The 23,006-nt window shown below is 35.2% G+C and overlaps 1 protein-coding gene across 1 annotated transcript in view; it reads right to left on the reverse strand.

The window, feature by feature from the left end:
• The window catches only part of SEMA3D (semaphorin 3D), a 188,297-nt gene that overhangs the window by 46,956 nt on the left and 118,335 nt on the right, over positions 1 to 23,006 (reverse strand). The window contains exons 7-8 of the mRNA XM_023639099.2: positions 21,873 to 22,001; positions 11,896 to 12,038 (exon numbers count right to left, since the gene is read on the reverse strand). Coding sequence (XP_023494867.1) covers positions 11,896 to 12,038; positions 21,873 to 22,001 — 272 coding nt within the window. The remainder of the gene's footprint in view (positions 1 to 11,895; positions 12,039 to 21,872; positions 22,002 to 23,006) is intronic.

Consider the following 23,006-nt stretch of genomic DNA (forward strand, 5'->3'; position numbering starts at 1 on the left):
TAAAAGTAAATTGGGGTAAGATAAAGTAAGGCTTTAATACGAGGCTGAAGCATCTGTATGTTATTTAGCACACAACTGAAGAACTACTGAAAGATTTAGTAATTAGCAAAGAAGTGAAATGATGAGAGTTTTCCTTTGAGAAAATGAATATATAACATATTCTATATAATAACCCTCTAGAAACAAACATGTCTATAATTGACATTAAATTTATATTTTGTATATGGTGCTTCTATTATTCGAATATCATTGCTCAACAATAAAAATAGTATTCTACCTAGCTATTGGATGATTTCCAATGTCTACAGATGTGAAGGCAGATTTAACTAGATATGACTTTTATTTTTAAGGCTAATATCCTCAGATGATTTAATAAATATAAATCCAGATGTTAATATGAACAGGCAAAATTACTGATGTTTCCCCCTAATGTAACAATGAATTCTATGTTAATATAAAGTAGGATTCCAGTGGGAAAATGTATTATCTGGAATTACTCAGAAGGAAAGAAATTTTAAATAAATTAAAAAATACAAGTTACCTCATTTTTCTCAAGACGCTTAAATTATCTTTTTAAATTCACATACTAGCTTTTATATTTTTTTAGCAAAGCCCTAGTTGTACCAAGCAGAGTTCTAGTTAAAACCTATTTAAATGCATTCTTCTTATATATTTGTGATATTTATAAAATTTTCACTGCCTATATTTGTATATTTTGAGAGTCAGCAATAAATATTGAAAATGCTGTTGATTTAATATAGAGAGAAATATATCAGCTATCATGAATATAATGCCAGGGATTATGTTTGCTTTACTGCTTTACCTCTAGCACAGCATGGCTGCTCAAATGATTTTGCTAATGAGTAAACAGATATATTGAATATTTGCTCCACAACATTCCTTTAACAAGTATATACACCACTATTCATCATCATAATGAGCAATCACATTCTCTTTTAAACATTTTATTACATAAAAGTGACAATAAATGTCATTTTCAAATATTGTCCCCCTTTCTATCTGCAATTATCACCCATATTTAAGAAAGAACATGAAAAAATTATAATTATTCTACTAACTCCAAATTTGTTGGACAGGAAATGTTTTCATACTGTATTTGCATATTTTTTTTAACCTGACAAATGGAAATTGCAATGCTTTGAACAAAAGAATCTTTAAATGCTCTTGGCTACCCATCTAGCAGACTTCCCTGGCCCCTCAAGGAATAAGAACATAAAAATTTCCAAAAAGCCAGGTCAAAGATGAAAGCCACCTGCTGTTAGCAGGGAAACAAGTATAGTTTCTGGATAATAGCTCTCAGGAATGGATTCTAAGCATTTAGTGACTGGATAGTAACTCTTATAGACATCCAGAGGCACGGCCTGGCATAGTTCAGTTCACAAGGAGGTGTATTTCCTCTGTGAGGAAGCGTCAGTGGACTGACTTTGTTGACCGGCTTTCAGTCCCTGCATTTGTTTACAAATCAACACAATCTCCCCTCAGAAATTTAAGCCCTGAACAGGGCTGAAAGAGAGGTAACCACGTTTGTACTAAATTGTCACCTCCTTGCTTATTTTTGTGAAGCTCTAAAGAACACAACTGTCTCACCTACACAATAGATTTATTATTGAGATGTCAGAATCAGCAGCTTTTAGTCACCAGTCACTTCTATGTGTCTCCACTCTATTTATCACAGCTTCTTTGTGGTCAAACTGCCAAAAGCCTTGCCATCCTCTACACAAAGATGCAGATGAAAGTAACGGAGAATTAAATGTAAACAAGCCCAACCACATGTGTTCAACCTGGGTGGTGAATGCAGACGGTGCCTTTTTTCTTATTCTCTATAGCTTTTTTTTTTTTTTGAGGAAGATTAGCCCTGAGCTAACTGCTGCCAATCCTCTTTTTTTTCCTTCCCTGAGGAAGACTGGCCCTGAGCTAACATCTGTGCCCATCTTCCTCTACTTTATTTGTGGAACGCCTACCACAGCATGGCGTGCCAAGCCGGGCCACGTCCACACCTGGGATCTGAACCAGTGAACCCCTGGCTGCAAAGCCGAACGTGTGCACTTAACTGCTGCGCCACTAGGCTGGGCCCTCTATAGCTTTTATGTTTGCAATATTTCTGAATTTTAAAGTGATAAATAAAAAGATAAAAGAAAAATTTAAATAGAAGCAAAACAGTTTACCATCTTTCAGCAGCTTTAAAATATAGTCTTTCTGAATCATTTGATTGGATGTTAGCTGCATATTATGAAATACTACTAACTTCTAATCACAGTATCTGCTAATGGGTAGATCAGTTATGAAGCAGATTAATGGTGATTCCATTTCCTTCTGCTGTCCCAGCAAACTCAAGTCCTTATAAATCTCACATAGACATGCAGAGTAGCTACAAGCTGTCACAAATGAACTTTTATTGAGTATGTCTTTTGACCTTTAGACCACTATGCTGGGTACATTTGTTAAACTCAGTTTTATCTGTATATATCATCTTCTTTGAGGATCTCTGAGCACTTTATAAATATTGTCATTTTCACCTATACATTGGGAAACAGAAGATCTTAGAAAATGTAATAATCGACTTTCAGCTCCTATGCTCTTAAATCCTGAAGATTTTATAAATTAATGAAATCTCCAAGACATCTGTGAACATGAATTCTATTCAAATGTTGATATGCATTCAGAGATTTTACCCATATTAATTTACTCAAGTTGACGGACACTAGGCTTTTCAAATCAATAGACACTGGAACATGATATACCTCAAGCACTTAAAAAAAAAAAGGTTTGATGCTGGAGTCAGAGATAAATTTTCCTTTGCTTAAAATTACTTCTTTTGCTTACTGCTGCTCTTCTGCATCTTTGTGCAGGCAAGAAAATGGAATTCCCTGAAACACTTTGAAAGCCATATCTATGCACCTCTCCCCAGTTCTACCCATTAATAACACTTAATCTCAGAGATTTTAGCTTGAACTAACACTACCCACCTTCCTTTGAAGTGTAATCTAAATACTACAGTATTGCAAATCAATAAAAATGCTTCTCCATAACTGAAACTGTCACTTTGAGGCAAATACATAGACTTTCTATTGACCCTCTTTACAAATTCAACGAATAAGATTAGGGCAATTTCATACTTTTGTGTTTTCTATTTAATGCCAATTGCATTTCAATACATCATTCATATTCTTTATCTGATTTGTTATTTATAATAACAGCTGTACCTTGCAGGTTATTGTCTTGTGTTGAGAAGTGCCATCCAATAGCCTAAAAACTCATTTGCACCAGGAAACACTGGAGGTAGGATCACAACCACTGACATAGAGCAATTGTCCACTCTACTTCTCTCTGTGCTGCCTCAATTTTCACTGAGTTATTTCTAGGGACAGATTTTAGAATCTTTGTAAACTTAATACAGATGGTCTATATGGGGCTGTATAAATAAATAAGAATGATGAGGATAATCCAAACACAGGATGGCCTATTTGGAAACTTGAAGCTATGATCATGATGAGAGAGAAACAAAAAATAAAACTCAGAGTAAGATCCTCAGAGCCTCATTAGAAGGGCATGCCATATAAATTAAAATACATTGTTACACTGAGAGGAAGAGCTTAAGTGAGGATATTTTAATACATTAAATGAACTAATGGAAGACAGTGAAATCATACCCACTGAATCAAATGAGAGAACTATGTTGTACTTTCCTTTCAGCCCGAGTCTTTTTTGCAATATGCTATAACTATGTTTCATGTAACCGTTTCATTGAGATGCCAGAAAAAAGTTCTGATCACTACAATATAAAAGCAAAAAAAGAAAATAATAATGAGTCTTGTACTTCATCCACTAATAATCCTGAAATACCTTAACAGTGGAAGAAACAAAACCATCCAAACTCAGACATCTCAGACAAAGGAGAGAAGAGAAGAAAAAGCAAACAAAAAACTTGTATGGCAGGTATTGAACACAGAGGTTTTTAAGTGATAAATTCTGTAGAGGCTTTCAAGGCAAAAAATAATTTTTTTTTCTTCAAAAAATGTCTAGAGGTCGGCCTGGTGTCATAGTGGTTAAGTTCGCACGCTCCGCTTTGATGGCCTGAGGTTTGCGGGTTCAGATCCCAGGCAGGGACCTATGCACTGTTCATCAGGCCATGCTGTGGTGGTGTCCCACATACCAAATAGAGGAAGACTGGCAAAGCTGTTAGCTCACACAACAACCTTCCTCAAGGAAAAAGCAGAAGATTGGCAACTGATCTTAGCTCAGGGCCAATCTTCCTCACTCCCCTCCCCTGCCAAAAAAAGAACTCTAATGTTTAGAGATGACTGTTTTTGATTTGCCATTGGACAGTTGAAATGGAGAACATGTCTTTCTAACTATTTCAAAAACTTGTAAATATTATTAAAAATGCAGGACTGGGGGTAATATAGTATGTTCAAGAATTCAGTTTCTAAGATTTAACAGATTAAAATTAGGTTAATCTAGGCATGTTAAGCTGCTTTTTTCAGGGAGAACCAGAGTTCATTAAATAAAAAAAATAAAAGCTATTGCCAATGGTGTAAATTCTTGCCTAGGAATTTCTGACAGGAAAACAGATGGAAGTGAAGCAAAAGCACATCTGTAACTTGTGGCTCTAAATCTCTCATTCAGGTTGTAAGTGACACACTGAAAGTAAGCAAAAAAAAAACCACAACTTGGTAGAGATCAATAAATACGGAAAGTGTCATCGACCTAAAAACACAAATCTTCAAAGGCAGTAATTGTTCAAATGGGACCATATATCAAAATAGACAATGCAAGTGGAACTGAAGCAAAGGGCTATTAACTAGACCTCCAGGCAAGTTATGTGAAAGGGCCATCCAAACTGAATTCCTGGCATGGACAAAAGGAAATACTGCAGAACAAAAATGAGAACTGGCATAACTTGCAGCTGGAATCCGGAGTGGGCTAGCGTAAGTAAGCTAATGGACAACACTTCCCAAAGTGAACAGAATCCAAAAATAATGCAAAACAGCCTCGAGGTGGAAAACTGCAAGGAAGCCTCACTGAAGGGACTGGTACCCACACATTAACTTAACAGGGTGGGTCTTGAAGGGAAACACACAGGCACACACACACACGGTAATAAACAACATACAGATATAAATAATAATATCTGAAAGGACTAACTTTCAAAGTAAATAGACAGAAATCTTTTCAAAGTGTTTATTACATGCTGTTTCATCTGAACAGGTTGAGTCAGCATTTAGTACCTCACCACAAAGATCTGTGTAATTTACCATCTATGAGAGCAGTCCAGGGTGTAAAGTACACCATTTAGTGCTTGAAAATCCTGACTGTTCGACAGAATCAAGGAATTATAGCACCTGGCAAGGACTTTAGAAATCATTCTAGGCTAACTAAGCACCTTATTTTAAATATGAAACAACTGATTAAGTAGTTTGACTGGAAAGTAATGACACAACTAAAAAATAATTCATTAGCAAATGTATTCTGCCATGTACAATAATAAACATACTGAATTTGAAAGAGTTTCTTTGGATGAAGGTACTTATTCTCCTGAGGTGTCAGTGATCAATACTGCCTTATGAAATTAACCTCTAAGTCAGTTTCTTTACTATTTAGTGCTTCTCCTCGTCCACACCTTTTGTCCAAAACTTGCATTGTTCAAATCGTTCACACAATTCTCACCAGATATGTCTCCAAATGCCTCTGAATATATCGAGAAATAAGATCCATCCTCAAAGTATAAACATTGCTAAAAATGAGGGCAAAATATTAATAGTAATTTCAACCTTTAAAACTAATAAAATATCATCTCTTCCCAGTAACCTTTGGTAACTGTCCTGTCTCTAACCCCCCAATATACACACACTACCACTCTTCTACTCCTAAGCATGGTTAGTTGATCTGGCTCCAAAAGTGTTTATGTATGACATATATGTATGTGTGTGTGCATGTGATCTTTGACATTTAACTCACTGTAGTATGACCATGTACTTAGATTATTTACGTCAATTTCTTAGATTGTTAACTGCTTGAAAACAAATCTATCTAAGTCACCCTTATTTTCTAGTACCTTCCTCAGTATCTGTCACATCAAAATTCATATGATCTAATTTAAACCTTTCATTTGCTGGGTAAAATAATCATGGAAAAGATGGGTGTCCTCATTGTCTAGGTCAAGAAACTGAGCGAGGAAGAAGTAGAGCAAAGATGTAAGCCCAGATATGATTTCAGGTTGAACATTCATAGCATTTGAGCAAATTATCAATGATATCCTTACTGTCAAATACCTGATTTTTTTTTCTTTTAAGATTGGCACAACTCTTGCCAATCTCCTTCACCCCCCTCTTCTTCTTTCCTCCCAAAGCCCCCCAGTACATAGTTGTGTATTCTAGTTGTGAGTGCCTCTGGTTGTACTATGTGGGATGCCGCCTCAGCATGGCCTGATGAGCGGTGCCATGTCTGTGCCCAGGATCCAAACTGGCGAAACCCTGGGCCGCCAAAGCGGAGCACGCAAACTTAACCACTCGGCCACGGGCCGGCCCCCCAAATACCTGATTTTGAATCCTAATCTTACTTGATATCCTTTTGGGTGTGTGCCAATTACTGACAACTGCTTTCCTCTTAAAGCAGTTTGTTTTCCTTGACTTGTGACAACACTCTCGTTCAGTTCTCCACCTACCTATCAAACTACTTCTCAATTGCCTTTGTGGACTTTTTTCCTCTGCTTTTTCTTAAATGTCATTGTTCCTCAGAATTGTGTCTTTGCTGTTTGATCTCGCACTACAAATTTTCCTGGGCAATTTCAGACACTTCCATGATTTCAAGAACTACCAATATACTCGTGATTTTCAAATTCATGAGTTCAGAACTACTGAGCCTCAGGTTCATATTTTCAACTGGCTATCATGACAGCATATTCCAGAGCCACATCAAGTTCAACATGTCCAAATATAAAATCTACGCCCAGAAACCTTTTTTGTGTTTCTCATCTCAAATAACAGAATGTAGTCTTTGTATCTTTTCCCAATCTCTGCTTTATCTTCTGGAAACCACAATTACTAAGAACATAGAGCCCTTGTCCACAGGGCAAGTATCAAGTCTCTGGGATAGGAGTAAGGGAGAATTAAAATGCATCAAGGATCTAATAGAACATGAACTTGTTGCAGCCTTTCATATACATTGTGGAGTCAGTATCTGTAATATCAGTCTGTACTAATCATAGTCATGCATCACTTAATGATGGGGATATGTTCTCATAAATGAGTCGATAGGCAATTTTGTCACTGTGTGAACATCACAGAGTGTACTTACACAAACCTAAAAGATATAACCTACTACACACCTAGGCTATATGGTACTAATCTTATGGGACCACCATTGTATGTGCAGTCTGCCATTCACCAAAACGTTGCTATGTGGTGCATGACTGTATAAACAGGGAATATAAAACTTCTGAAGATTGTTGAAATTTTATGTGTTTAAAAAGGAAAACAATCACTATCCTGCTAATCTTCTATTTACTCATTATGCTCCAGTCACAGTAAATCTCTTTTAATCCCTTACATGCTTTTTCCCACCTCTAAGATTTTGCACAAGCTTTTCTTTATGCCTGAAATATTCTTCCCTGTCGCTGTCAGCTTTGCCCTGCAATTTCCTAATCATTTTCAACATTGGGTTCAAAAGTCATTTTCTCAGAAAGACCTTCTATAACTAAGCTAAAGCCCACCCATTTTTCCTAATTTCACCCTGTGATTTTTCCATTTTAGCACTTATCACACTTTCCAATTATATGTCAATCTGTGTATTTTCTTATTTAAGCATATATCATCTACTAGGTTGTAAGCTCAGTGAGCACAAGTATCATGTCTTTTTTGTGTACGTGTCTGAGGAAGATTGGCCCTGAGCAAACATCTGTTGCCAAGCTCCCTCTTTTTGCTTGAGGAAGGTGGTCACTGAGCTCACATCTGTGCCAATCTTCCTCTATTTTGTATGTAGGACACCATCTCAGCATGGGTTGATGAGCGGTGTGTAGGTCCGTGCCTGGGATCTGAACCCGCGAACTCCAGGCCACTGAAGTAGAGTGTGCAAACTTAACCACTATGTCACTGGGCTGGCCTCATGTCTTTTTGTTTAAACTTCTATAAAACTACTGTTTAGCACAGTGTCATGCACAGGGTCAGTTACCAAAAAATGTGTTGAGTAAACGAATGCTTTAATAGTCTATATTTATATTGTAGCCAATAGCCACATGAGGCTATCTAAATTAACATTAATTAAAATTAAGTAATATTAAAAATTCAGTTCCTTGTCCATACTAGTCATATGTCAACACTAAAAGCCACATGGCTAGTGTGTTGGAGGGCAGAGATATAGAACTTCCCATCATCGCAGAAAGTTCTATTGGACAGCACTAGTGTACACTAAGCAATTAATAAAGGAGTGGTAATAAATTAAGGGCTTTTTAGAAATCTACATACAGACTCTATCTTAGAAATATCTCTTGAACTTACCCTTATCTATTCATTCCTATTTTCTTTAGGGAACCACCCTACAGGTCTCCTAGTCACAAATATTTCTTAATCCAGATGGATTCCTCAAATTACTGCTAAATATATCTACGTATCACATCACTTCTTTGCCTAAAAGCATTTATAACTCCCCACTGTCTACAGGATAGAGTTTAAACTCCTTAACCTGTAAATAAGACTTCTTATCTTCCAACTTACCAATCCAATCTCAAATGATATTGCCCCCCATACATATCCCTAAGTTCCACTTACAAGATTTGATGGTTCTTAAACAAAATACTCTGTCACAAAGCTGCCTAAAATTCCTATCTTCATTTCCTTTCCCTGGAGCAGCCCTCCTCCTCCTGCAGGACTCAATTTTGGAGCTTCAGTGAATGTGTAGAGTTCTCAGTTCCAACTTCTATCACATTATATTGTGATTATCTGTTTATATCTCTATTACCCTCACTGTACTGTGAGGTTTTAAAGAAAAGAGAGAGTGGCTTACTTATCTCCTAGTGTCCAGTGTACTGCATTTTGTGCAGAACTTATATTTTATTGTTGTTATTGAAATAATGAAATGATAAAATAATGAATGAATAGGTTACAAAATTGAAAAGACTCATTCATATTCTCTAAACAATTTTTTACTCATTTTTTGTAATTTTTGCGTACTTTCAAAATCTCCTCCCCACCAATCACTGTATACTACTCAGTCTAATAGTAATAAGTGTGACAGGTCAATAAAACAACTTTTACTTTAGTAGCTGAAGAGGTAGGGAGCTCTTAAATTGTCAAACGTTTTGCATTGGGCTAAAGGTTATCAGTTAAAAATGAAAACAAATAAGAAAAAACAATAACAATAAGAACAACAAAACCTGAATACTTCCAAATAAATAGGTACTGTGGGACTATCCTGGTGGAACAAACAGTAGGAAGGATTTCCGTATTGCTGAAAAGCTTTATAAAGCCAGTAAAGTGTACACAGTTAACTCTACATTCTCTCTAATACGATCTCTTCCTTCCTTCTTAAATCTTTGCTTATATCAATCAAATGCCATTTTGTTTCATAGCATAGACATACATTCTGTTATTATTTGTTGAAAATAGAAAAATAATATTATAGTAACCCTATGGGTTTAAAAAATGAAACAGAGAGGAATAATATGTTCCAAATAATGTCAGAAGGATGTTTTTCTTTTGTGAAAATAATATACAACAGCAAAAATAATGATGCTGAATAGCCGTTTTTAAATTAAACTTGTTATTCTCTTGCAGCACATAACATTTTTTAAAAGATTTCAAGTCATTTTTAATCTTGTCAGTGAAATCTCTACTGAGAAGTGCTCACTTTTCCCCCACACTTTAATCCTAAATTATTAAGTAAAGTTAAAAACATAGGCAGGGTATGCTGCAATTAAGAAATTACAAAGATGCATTTAGAAACAAATATTGTAAACATTTGACCAATGGGTGATATGCATAGTGAGAAATTCTGAAGACAGTGCTATCTGAAAACAGTGATTGAGTAAAGAAATAGACTAATGTGAGTAGAACCTCTGTTCCATCTATTTTTAAAGGAAATTCATCCATCACGTCCTTATTTGATCTCACAACTTGCTAGCTTTTTATCCAAACACAATAGCATGACAAAATCTTGCTCTGTGGTCTCAGAGGTTTTTGTGGTGGGAAGACTCATGTACTACAATCCTCTCTGCTTTTTCAGTTCTACAGGAGTTTGTTTATAATTTAAATAAAATATCCCATGGCTGATACTTAAAAGTTTAGATTATATTTTTAATATAGAAATTTATAAATGGGCGACTAACTTTTTCTTTAATATATTTCTCCACCTCTAAGAATAACTTTCAGTATATTTAATAGTAGAGGAAGAACACTACTTTGTTATAAATGAATTTCTATCAAATAGCTAAGACCTATCAAGGAATAAGTATTAAACTGGTTCACACAACACCCATTTGTTATATATGTTCATCAGGCAGTCATTCTTGAAATACATTTAATTGATTATAAATCTCTTATGACATATTTAAGGTAGCTCATTTTTACAAATGATGTCAATCCACAGCACAGCTTTTCAGGGTCGAGAAACTGCTGTTTTAAGGCAGGCTTCCATACACGAACACACTACAACTACTCCAAACAATGGCCGTTCATCTCTAGGCGAGAGGCTTCAAGAGAAATTACTGTGAATTTTTAGACTCTGAAAGAAAGAGGATGCTTTTTAGAGAATCTGTCCCCTGCGGGTGAAGGGATCAGTGGGAGACAGTTTTACTGGCTAGGACACTAGGTAAAGAATGCTCTGCACTCACAAGTTGGCCTCATTCAAAAGCCATGCTTTCATTAGCACTTTTAAGTGCAATGATGGTTTGTATTTCTGTCCCTGAAAGTGATCAAAACCCTGAGGGCGCAGATGGAGACAAAAAGTGATAGGCTCAGATGGAAGGAATGAAAAGTTTGTACAAGACTAAAGAAAGATTCCCGCTTAGAGTATTTATTAACTTTACAGCTCTTCCTCTTAATAATTGAGTTTACACTGAAAGTGTCTATTTAAGAAATGTTACTTCAGTGAAGACAAACCTAACTTTTCAAAAAATAATACACTAAAGTCAAAAGTATGATTCCAGTAGCATTATTAGTCGATAAAGCTTGTATTCACTCAAATGAGAACTTTGATGGCATAAAATGGAAGTGTCTCATAGAGTTTCTAGTTTTCCTGTAATCTACATAAAATGGCAATATTAAACAACTAATTACAATGTTCTTTAAAATAAATACTTTGCATTTTGGTTTGTTTCCTTTTTTCCTCTTTAGCCCATTTTCTCTCAGACTGTAATCTAGATTAATTTCTAAAAATATTTAGTGTAATAATACTATAACCATATTTTCAATTTATTTGGTAAAAATAAGTAATTTTACATGTGTGATGTGTATTTTGATAAAAACACAAGATGTGATTCTGTTGGTGCTTAAGTTATTCTAGTGATTACACTAAGATGCTTTCAATTTCAAAATAATCTTACAAAAACATTTTAACCTCTATGGATTAGGACAATGTGGCAATCTTATCAAGATAGCAGTAACTAGCAAAGGTTTAGCCTCTCAATAAAAGGTGCAAGCTGCCAAAGAGATCTAACTCACATTTGGGCAACAGTTCAGGCACTGGAAAAATAAACTTTAATACTGGAAAAATTTGAACCATTTTTTCTTTTTACTTTTGGACCTCAAAAATTATACATGTAAAATAGTATGAATTTATCCTACCACTTACGAATAATGAGCATTAACTTTACTTCAACATTACATGGTTAATTGTTCATACATATACATAGATGCCTTAAATGAAATAAATATATCTTGCCTTACAAACTCTTCCAACTCGAGAAAGGATGGTTTTATCAGAAGTACTGCCTTCTTGAGATGACTCACGAAAGAAGAAATATATTTTATCATCATCTGGATTATAGGTGTCTGGTATGGGGAAAGTTCCAATAAACTTTGCTCCTGTTTGAAAGAAAAGAAGCTATAAATTAAAATACTGAAGTAATTCAGCCATGATAATACTGGTGTCTTTTGTATGTAAAACAATTAGCAGCAGAATAAATAAAATTAACCATGAGTAAAATGTGGAAAATGAGATGTGCATACAAATAAACATGATGCAGTGTGGAAACAAGCATTACCACGAAGAGGTAATGGAAGAGGTAACAAGACTGGCTAACATTCACAATGGTTACAACTCAACTAACTTAACTAAGAAAGTCTTTTCAAACCTGGAGATTCTAGGAGCTTATATTTTCCTTTTATGTGGCGGAGTCACTTTTTTTTAACCACAATGTCTATTATCAAGAGCTTAGGAAAAACTATAAATATATCCCAAATTTTAATATATTATGATGTTATTTGCTGCATTTTGTGTAATTTCCAAAGGTAAAAAAATTGGAGCAACCAATAGGACTTGGGTCGACTCCAGAGTAGGCTCTGGAGACACTCTTTCCAGCTTTCTATCCTGTCTCTGCCACTTACTGGGAGAGTGACCTTAGGCAAATCATTTACCTTCCCTATGCCTCAATTTTCTCGTATCCAAGACAAGGCTATGAATATCATCTACCTAGTAGGATAACTGATATGATAAGCAAGTAAATTAATGCTATATAAACCATTTATATCTGGCAGTGCCTGACACATAATAAGGGTTCAATAAATACTATTTATTATTAAGATGATGATTGGGATGACAATCATTATTATGATTATTATGACCACAAACAAGAGAATGATGGACAATTGAGCACATGCATACAATTGTAAGAATATGTAATTGTTAAAAATGAAGTAGTTCTAACTCTGTAGGCATGGAAAGATGTCCATCATACATGCTAAGTGAAAAAGTATTTGCAATACAATTGACACCTTTGCGTGGCCCCAATGACAAGTCAATTTGGCTTACTAATTTCTTGTTTAAAATGTACTAGGCATTTTAAGTCTTGGTTCTACATAATTGTGAATTAACTAGGTAACAGATCTGTAATTGGGTAATTGAGTGATACTAGTTCAAAAATAATCCTTTTGATAAAGCAAAGAAAACAGAGAAAGAGTGGTTATTCAGGAAGGAAGGGAGGACTTCAATTAAGAAGAAAATGTGAAACATCTGAAAGGAAGCACACAGCACTGTTTAGGAAGTAGATGCAGAGGACAAAAGATGACAGAAAGTTTCCACAAAAAAAAGAATAAGTGGGAGACGAAAAAGATCAACATTACCACCTTCTCTAGAGAAGAGTTTTGCCTAGAGCCCTGATTGCTGTGTACCCCAGAAGTATTGAAAATCATCCCCCTACAAATGTACAGCAGTTGATCAATAGCCCAGTAAACAAGACTTCACAATAGTCTTCTTCAATAGACAAAAGTTAATGTTTGATTTCAAGAGATGGGTAGTTCAGTCTGTATCAGCCCAGCCTCTCCGGGTCAACCCTGGGTCTCCCATCCAATCTCTTCTTTCCTTAAATGGGAAACCCTAAGAGGAAAAGAGAAGGGGTAAATATGTGTATGAACTTTCTCTCCTTTGTTCTTTATTATTTCCCTGGAATTTAGGACTCCAATGGATTCTTATGCTCCTGATAATCTCATTTGTTGAAATGGTCGTAGATTACATAAAAATTAAAGTTTAGAAAACCATGTATTTTTTTTAAATTTTCTTTTTAATTAATCTTAAATTAGCAAGGTCCACTAACAATTCTACTCGAGGCTTTTTGGTTATTTCTTTCCCTTCAGTCCCTCTTTTAAATTGTTGATGAATCATAAACACTAGATTTTGAATCCATGAGCACAGTAAAACTTTTTTGTAGTCACAAATTATCACTTCTAATTTTTGATTTAAATATATTATGTTTTCTTAAAAAAACTCCTTGTGGAAACAAATTTTCCTACAAATGTGGCATTGGGGATTTCAGTAAATTCATGAAAGCAAAGAATATATTTAATTACTACTATATTCAAGGCACTTAAGAAATACTGCTAGGATCAAATAATACAAAAATGAGTAAGAACTGACTCATCACTTCAAACCAATTATAATCTGGATTAAGAAAATATTAAGATATGGCCAAGATATGGCTAAGGAGAAGGCCCAGTCTTGATGTTTCCAATGATGTGAAAGGAGACCACAACAATGAATAGGGAAAAAGACAACCAACTGTGGGCTCCCACAGACATAGGCCAAGCATTAGTAACAATCTATAGAACATTTTTGAATTTACAGATGCCTAAATTCAATGCCACCAACCTGGATGAAAATCTCCAGCTGCACTGGCATGTGTATTTTAAAAATATAGAAATACAAAAATAAATAAAACCTTATAGGTGATTCTTAAAAGCATCTAAGTTTAAGAGTTACTAATATAGACTACCATTTAATATATGGGAAAAAGGATATAGATAGGACTCATTAACCCAAGGTTAATAATGCAGATGCATGGATGGACAGGGGGAGTTAGGACTGATAATAAATACAAATTCTTAAGTAATTACAGTGGGACAAAAAAGGGAGAAAAATGAAACTATACAGAAATTATAGGAATATGATTAGCTTGTCTTATCTTAACAAATATGTGAGTTTAAAATGGGGAGTAACACAAGTAGAACTTATCATGGCACTTAAACATAATTTAAGTAGTTACACATGCAGCATGATGACCCATGTTAGTATCCTATCAGACCAACTTAATGATTGAGTTGAATTTATAATTTTAAAAATAACATAGTGGTACAAAATTTACACAATCGTTTCTCCCCAGAGAGGAGATGAGAACTCAGTGATCTGAAACAGAAAATCATCACAGGTTAAGGAATTCCAGTGTGAGGGAGAGTTCTTGTGAAGCTTTCCTCAGACACTCAGATGGGAGAAGTGGTTACACGAGCTAATTGTTAGGGCTTCACTTGTGTACAGAGTTCAACAAAAGAAACACAATTCTACAACACAGCAGAATGTACACTGTCCAAAAGGAATACAAATAAATACAGCAATCCATATTCTCCTATTGCAGAAATACACAGAACAAGCTACTTTGCATATGCGAAACATTATCCAGGTGTTGCCAGGTATTACCATTTGAAATGGTCAAAAGGTAGAGTATGACACCAGTCCACATTCTAGGAATTTCATTTAAGACATTAATGGGGGAAAGTAGAGTAGATACCTTTCCAAGTTGTATTTATTTTAACTTTCAACTAATATATAACATAGATGGTCTTGATGTGTTTATTCAGTGACTGTTGGTTTTACTGGACTCTCTTTTAAATGTTGCTTCTTTTTCAAGTACTACAAGAAAATTATTTTGGAGTACTGTAAGAAAATTGAATGATGGAGGTGTTTAAGCCAAATGTTATTACAGGAAGAAATCTAATTATGAAAAAAGAGTTAGTATCAAATAGTACTGTATTCTGTGGTTTAAATAATAAGCATACTTGTGAGCTAAAAATAAATACAAGTTTCAAGAATAAAGAGTTTCTTTCTTGCAGATTCAATTGAGGTCCTGCCTCAGAACATTGCTGGTTGTATATTATGATGAAAACTCTTTCCTGACTTGCTGCCAAGTTTTGGTAAAAATAGGTATCATTCAATCACTGTATGCGACGCATAGTTGTTGAATTAAATAATTTAAAATCATACTAATAGACACCTGGGATTTATTATAGCACATTTCTCCCCTTTGGCATTTGAAATACATGCCCTAATAGGGATGGAGTTTGAAATCATGCATTTTCACAAATGAACTTTTAGCATGACACCCAGAGTCCCTGCCAAATGAAAATGGCATAAATCCATGTGGCTTGCAGTACCCATCACTTTCATTTCTCCCTTTGAACATCTTTTTACCCAGATGAGCATACCTACACCATGACTTAATACAGTGAGCTCTTTACTTTCCTGTACTTCTTCTAGTAATATCTTTTTCCTACCATTTTTGAAAAATGTTATCCTTTTGTGTGGAGGAAGAATTTATATACAACAGAGCACTCTTAAGAGAAACTTTAAATGAAAACTGCCTCCATATGTTAAAAATGAACATTTAAAATAAAAGTTCTCATCTACTCCAGGAAAGAAAAAAAAAAAACACATGCATCTGAGGTGTCATTGTTTGTTCTCATTTTCCAAATGGTCATACTTTTTAGTTTCATCCTAAAATTCTCACAAAAACTCAACTGTGAGTAAACCACTCTGACTCGTATCTTTATTTCTATTTCCTGATATGTTCCAAGATTAAGTTGATAAAGAAAACTGTGAAACCATCTACATCTTCATCTAGAACTTCCCATTGTATTTCATTTTTGCAATGTTTCATCCTCCTGGTGAGGTATTTAATAGGTGGATTACTTTCTCAAAGAATGAATCGGGATTCATACTTAAGTCTTTTGGATTTAAGTCCTAGGGAAATTCTGACAAGGATCCTTGGACTGGTAAGTGAAGAGGTTAGCTGATCTCACTCTGGTTAATTCTAGGCAGGGCAAAAACCAAAATATGGCATACTCACAAGCGTCAAGGATTTTAAACTTCCTAAGTGGTTCAGTGATAAAAACGGACTTATAAAAGATTCACATAGGATCATATTTTTTAAAAGATTAATTATTAAAATTTGCATCTTAGTGACACCCAATTGTAAATTTAATTTAATTTTTATATGTCACTTAATCAACAGTCACTTAATCTAGACACCTGGGCTTTATTATAGCACATTTCTCCCCTTTTGCATTTGGAATACCTGCCCTAAAATGGATGAAGTTACGGTTTTGGTTAGGGTTGGGGTAATGTAAATATAATGTAAAAATCAATTTACATTTACAAGAGTTTAGTTCATCACAGAATGTAAAAAGTAGAATTTTAAACTGAAAATGAAAGTACAGAGATTAAAATTTAACAGAAAAAAATTCTCAAACTGTCTAACCTGAAATAAATGATACAATGATGTAAAAATATATGGGAGAAACTAATCAGACATTGACATTGACCCTATTATTTGAAATATCAAATAACTGTCAGTTCTTTCAACCTGGCAACAATGTTATGAAACCTAGGAGTGAGTTTCACATTTACACACTAAACGAATAGTCAGGAAAATCTACATGTGTTACACTATGTGATTGTGGGCTATTGTACCTAATTAGTAAACAAGTACACTTTAGACCAGTGCTGTCCAATAGAAATTTCTGTGTTGATGAAAATGTTTTATATCTATGCTGTCCAATATGGTAGCCTGTGGCCCACACGGCTATTAAGTACTTAAAATACGACTAGTGTGACTAAGGAAGTAAATTTTAATTATTTACATTTAAATAGCCACATGTGGCTAGTGTAGCCTTAGAGCAGGGAGCCTGTGTCAGTAACTGCTATGTCAAGCCCAGTGATAAGTAAGAAACAGAGTCTTTATCTCCATAACTGCAACCAAAATGACAGTCAAGCTTCCAGATTCAGGAGACATGATATGCTACTCTTCTCAGAAGTTTCGTATTGTAACGGAAAGATGGGCCTAGCAATCAGGAGACTTGAACACATCCTGTCTTCATATGAGTCTCAATTTGTAAAATATGAAGTTGAATGTTGAAGATAACATTCATTCCCAATAATCACCATAGTTCCTCTAACAACCACTGTATTTTGTCTCCCCATACTCCTGACACTAGTCAGATGACTTCCGTGACCTCTGTCTTTGGATGCTAGGATGACTATATCTGGAAAATGGCCACTTCTCAGAATGGAGGACAGAAACGCTCCCTATGCAAGCCAATCTTTCACCTTAGCATGTCAGGTACTTCCTCACTACAAGATTCTCATACAGTTTCTATAATTTATCCCTTCCTCTGCCCTAGTTTCCATGCCAAGAAGCTCCTGATTGACTGGGCCGTCTGAAGCATTGTGCTCTTCTCATTCCAGCCTGCCTGTCCCTCAGCAAATGTCTGACCTAATGCTGGCACCAACCCTGACTCCAGCTGGACCACCTAGGTCTTCCACATTGCCTGCCTAACCACACTTTCTCTATCTGTCCTCGTCTCCACAATCAGATCCACATCCTCAGTTTGCTGTTGCCCAATAAGACATGGAGACACAGACCCTGTTTGTAGTGAGGCTATAAGAGCAGACGATGTACAGTCAAAAGAGTAGAATTTAGGTTCATGGATTGTATCATACAACGCAAAAAGTATCTAGAGCAAGAAAGACATACCTGAGTTCCAATCTCATATCCACTAGCTATCTAACTATGGACTATTTAACTGACTTTTAATCTATCCCCAAATGTAAAGTGGACATAGTAATTCTCTCAGGATTATACCAGTGAATAAAACAATACTTTTAAAGTGCCTAATATAGTGACTAGCATGGATGCTATATAAAATGAATTTGAAGCACAAGAGACTAGAGATAGAGAAATTATTTAACAAACAATAACATTGTGGCAATAAGCCAGAGGTGCGGTGATGAAGACGTATAGGAAGATGGCGGCCATGGAAAGAACAATAATAGATATTCTGAAGGAAGTAAAGGCTCTTTGTGATACATTAGATAAAGGGGATGAAGGAGAGGAAGGAATCAAAGATAACTTCAAGGTAATTGGGTGGATGAAGTTAAGAAAGTTAAGAGACAAAAATCAGGAAACCGGCACTGAAAGGCAGGTTAGAAAGGGAAAAACAATATAATTTTTAGTTAGATTCACAGGATTTTCGATTTTAGATCCAATTAGTCTTTTATATATCTATATCTGTACCTCTACATATTTGAAGAAACTCAAGCAAAGGATCATTAAACCACTTAGAAAAATCTCAAAGCATATCAGTGGCACAATCAAGGCTAAGGCTTAGTTATCTTTATTCCCACATTAAACAACCAGTTTCTTTCTTTTAATCTGAGATGAAAATGTAAGATATCCAAATAAATATTTTTAAGGGCACTTAGTTACAGGAAAAAGTTAGAAATATAATTTTAGGCAACACTGGAACACTGGAAACAATTGAAACGTTTATCTATTAGAATGGATGAGCTCACAGAATAATGAATGGAAAGAGAGAGAAAGAAAAGGTGGTCAACACTTTAAAATGCTAAATAGATGTCAGAGAATCACAGAGCATTCAGGGTTTTGGTCCCACCTCCTACCTCCCTCACTTTCAGGAATAATGATAATGATGGTGATGATAATATTGACACTGAATTGCTCTTAAAATTGTCTTCCATCAGACTTCCCTATATGATCTAATTTAATCCTTACAACAATCCTGTGAACAGATACTATTATCATGCTAAATTTTTAGACAAAGAATTTGCATGCACAGAAAGATCTCACCAAGGTCACAATTAACTGAAAGTCAGGATTTAAACTAAATTTCACAGAAATGGAGCTATAATTTTTGTCTAAACTTGGACACTTTTGAGAATTAAAGAACAGCAAAAGTAACCTAGAAATGTCCAGCAAACCAGGCTATATAGACCCCTGGTTATTAACCACTAAACAGTCTGCCTTGCCTGTCCTAGAATCATAAATGTTATTTCTCCTAATTCTTAATCATTTGCCTGCATTCACTCCATTGAGACATCTTTTACTGTGTATCCTTTCTCTGGCCTTCAATTTCTTCCTTTCTACTGACTTCTTTATTTGGAAAGTTTTCCCAGTATCCAAAGTCTTCTCTTGAATTCTTCCTCATATCCTTGGATTCTTCTATTCCAAACAAACATCTTCTATTTCAAATATCCATTGCTGTATATTCTCACGTCCACCTCCATTGCCACTACCTCTATTTCTGTCCCATCCTCATCTTTCTGTTTTCGTGCAATGGCCTCTGCTCTCTGTCTTCATTCTCCTGGAGTCTTGCCTTCACGATACTGTCAGTTACCTTTATAAAAAACAATGATCTTATTCCTTGACTAAGATCAGGGAATGGGTGAAGGGGATCAAAAGATATAAACTTCCAGTTATAAAATAAATAAGTCATGGGGGTATAACGTACAGCATGGTGACTACAGTTAGTAATACTGTCTTGCATATTTGAAAGTTGCTAAGAGAGTAAACCTTAAAAGTTCTCATCACAAGAAAAAAAATTTTGAACTATGTATGATGATGAATGTTAACTAGACTTATTGTGGTGACCAAATATAGAAATATCAAATCATTATGTTGTATAACTGAAACTGATGTAACATTATATGTCAATTACACCTCAAAAATATAAAAAAAAAAAAGAACTAAACTATAGATAACTTCCCATTTGTTTCAGGATAATATTTACGGCCTTGCACACCAATCTCCCACTCTCTTCTTATACTCCAGGCATTCATCATCCATGAAGTCAGCAAGCCTCCTGTATAATCTTTGCAGGTCCAATGGGTAAAATAGTACTCAGTATGCCATAGGCCCTCAAAAGTTGTCTGTTAAGAGAATGTTAAACCAACTCAAAGGCTCTCTCCTTTGTAATTCTCATCACACAGCACTAAGAACAGCATGCTAGGCAAATAATAGTTGGATAAACATTTCCTACATTTATTGTTTTAGCAATGCTGCAAACTTCTTTATGGACATCTCACAGTTAAGGAAAAAAACAGAATAATCTCTGAAAAGAGTGGCAATATGATGATATTTGCCATCCCAAGATTGGGAAATACAATCTATACTTCATTCTAAAGCCATAAGTATATCTTGTTACCTAAAAAGATATCTAAGCTTTTCTATCGGTAAAATCTATGGTGTCACTCTCAAACCAAGCATTTCCACAAAAACCTCACAATGCTCAAGAAGATAGTCTTGCCTTACATGAGTATTAGGAAAGTAGTGAGTAATCATGTAGTTGGGAATATTCTAAATTTGTTTTCCCCATTAGGTAGAGTTCTTTTTTGGCCAATAGCCATCACATTGATGTGTAAACAAACGGATCTGGAGGTTTTGACTAAAGAAATGTTTTAAAAGTGTTTTTCCCCTTTGTTTACATTGTTACTACTTAAATGATACTGAGAGATACAGAGATAGTCCCTAAAAAATCTCTACCCTGGCTTCCTCCACTAAAACTCAGTATTTGTTGCGGGAATGAGAAATGCTGTCTGCGTGCTTAAATAGCAATTATGTTATTCTGCCATGAAATGGAATAAAGTCCTATGTTAATTAGAAAACATTAGGAAATCATGACAAAACAACCTGTTGTAAGGCAGTGGGGAAAAAAAAAAGCCTTGCATTATTCCTTGAATTACATAAATTCATTTAGGAGGAAGTTTTTTTGAAAACTCAAAATACTGTATAGCCCCTAAACAAAAAGGTAATAGACAAATTAATGCCAATATTAATATGCTTAAAATTTTACAAAGACATATCTTAACCCAAACATAAATTATCTTTAAACAAAAGAAGTTAACAGCACAATCTAACCCCTTTCCATTAGGCTAATAGACAGTACTTGGTTTAGGCCTTAAAAACCAGACTGCAGGAGAAAGATTGCCAACTTGAACCCCAGCTCTGCACTAACAAGTTGTAAGACCTTGACCAATTACTCAACTTCGACCTCAGTTTACTTATCTTTAAAAAGCACATAATAATAACATAGACCTCATATGTCATTTTGAATACTAAAAAACTCAATTACAGCATAGAATAGTTTCATGGACAATAGCCCACACTCAATAACTGTCAGCTATTATTATTATATAGACAACAGGTTCTGGAGATTTGTCTTAGTGGGGAATTATTTCAAATGTATTTTATAATGTTGAGCTAAATTGCTTATCCTCAAACACATTGGAATGGATAATAATGAGTTTCTTATCTACCCAAAAGCAAAGACAAAACAGTAAAAAGTGAGAAAATCACTAACCATTGAGCCAGTAGTGCTCTGAAATGTCAGTTCTGATGTAATGGTGGTCGTGAGTAGGCCCAAGGGACCGTGTGAATGCAGTATCTTTGCCAAGGAAATCAGAAGCTGTTCCAGAGTAGAGGTACTCATCTGGGAGGGAGAAAAGAATACATAGGACTTCTAAGAGTATACCAGCAGATACTATTTACAACACACTAATTTCACAGCATGAAACCAAAGAAGTTTATTGCTTAACATCAGAATATATTGTTTCATAAACATCACTTTCAAATTTTGAAAAATTTGTTTAGTTGAAGAAAAGATAACTCAATGAACTTTGGTAAGCTGATGTTAGAAGCTTAAATACTAAAAAAGCCAAAGTATTCTGAATTAATAATTGCATATAGGTTAGCTTCTCTTATGAATAACTTCTTCTTCTTTCCCTTCTCCCCACAAATAATTCAAGGATACATCATCATTAGGATTTCCTCTTTGTTGCAACACAAAAAAACATTAAAACGTAAATGCCATAATGAGGAATAGATTCTGTAATTAGTATTTACTTAACCGACACAACCTCAATGACCACAACTTTTCTTTGCCTAACCTCTGCTGAAAGGGAGCTTTCAGCACTGAAGTCATTCTTTGTAATTATAACAATGTTGCATTCCTTGTAGCTAATCATGTCTCTAATAGTTCTGATAAACAGAAATTCCTGAAAAGGGAAGGATGTTGCCATTACTGCATACCAAACTTCTTTGTCTCCTTATTTATGTAAAGTGCATAGCCATGTTTTGAGAGAAAGAAAGAGAGAAAGAAGAGCTGAGAAGAGAAGAGGAGAGGAGAAAGGAGGCAGGAGAACGAGAAGGAGGCAGAGAGAGAAAGGAGGGTGAGAAAGACAGAAGAAGAAGGGGAGGAGAAGGAGAAAGGGAAGGGAGAGTAGAGGGGATGAAGGCAGAAATGGATTGGGGGGAGAAAAAGAGGAGAGCAGGGGTCAATGTTCCCTACTGTTAGTCAGCACTTTGTGGGGGGTGAGGGCAGGAAGAATGCTGTCCCTACAGTAGAATATGTTGCCCCTTGAGAGCTAAGACTCTATTTCAAGAAATCTTTATAGTCAGCTACTTTGGTTTGCACTTAATAGACCAAAATAAGAAA

This window comes from Equus caballus, chromosome 4 (assembly GCF_041296265.1).
Source record: "Equus caballus isolate H_3958 breed thoroughbred chromosome 4, TB-T2T, whole genome shotgun sequence".
In the NCBI taxonomy this organism is placed as follows: Eukaryota; Metazoa; Chordata; class Mammalia; order Perissodactyla; family Equidae; genus Equus; species Equus caballus.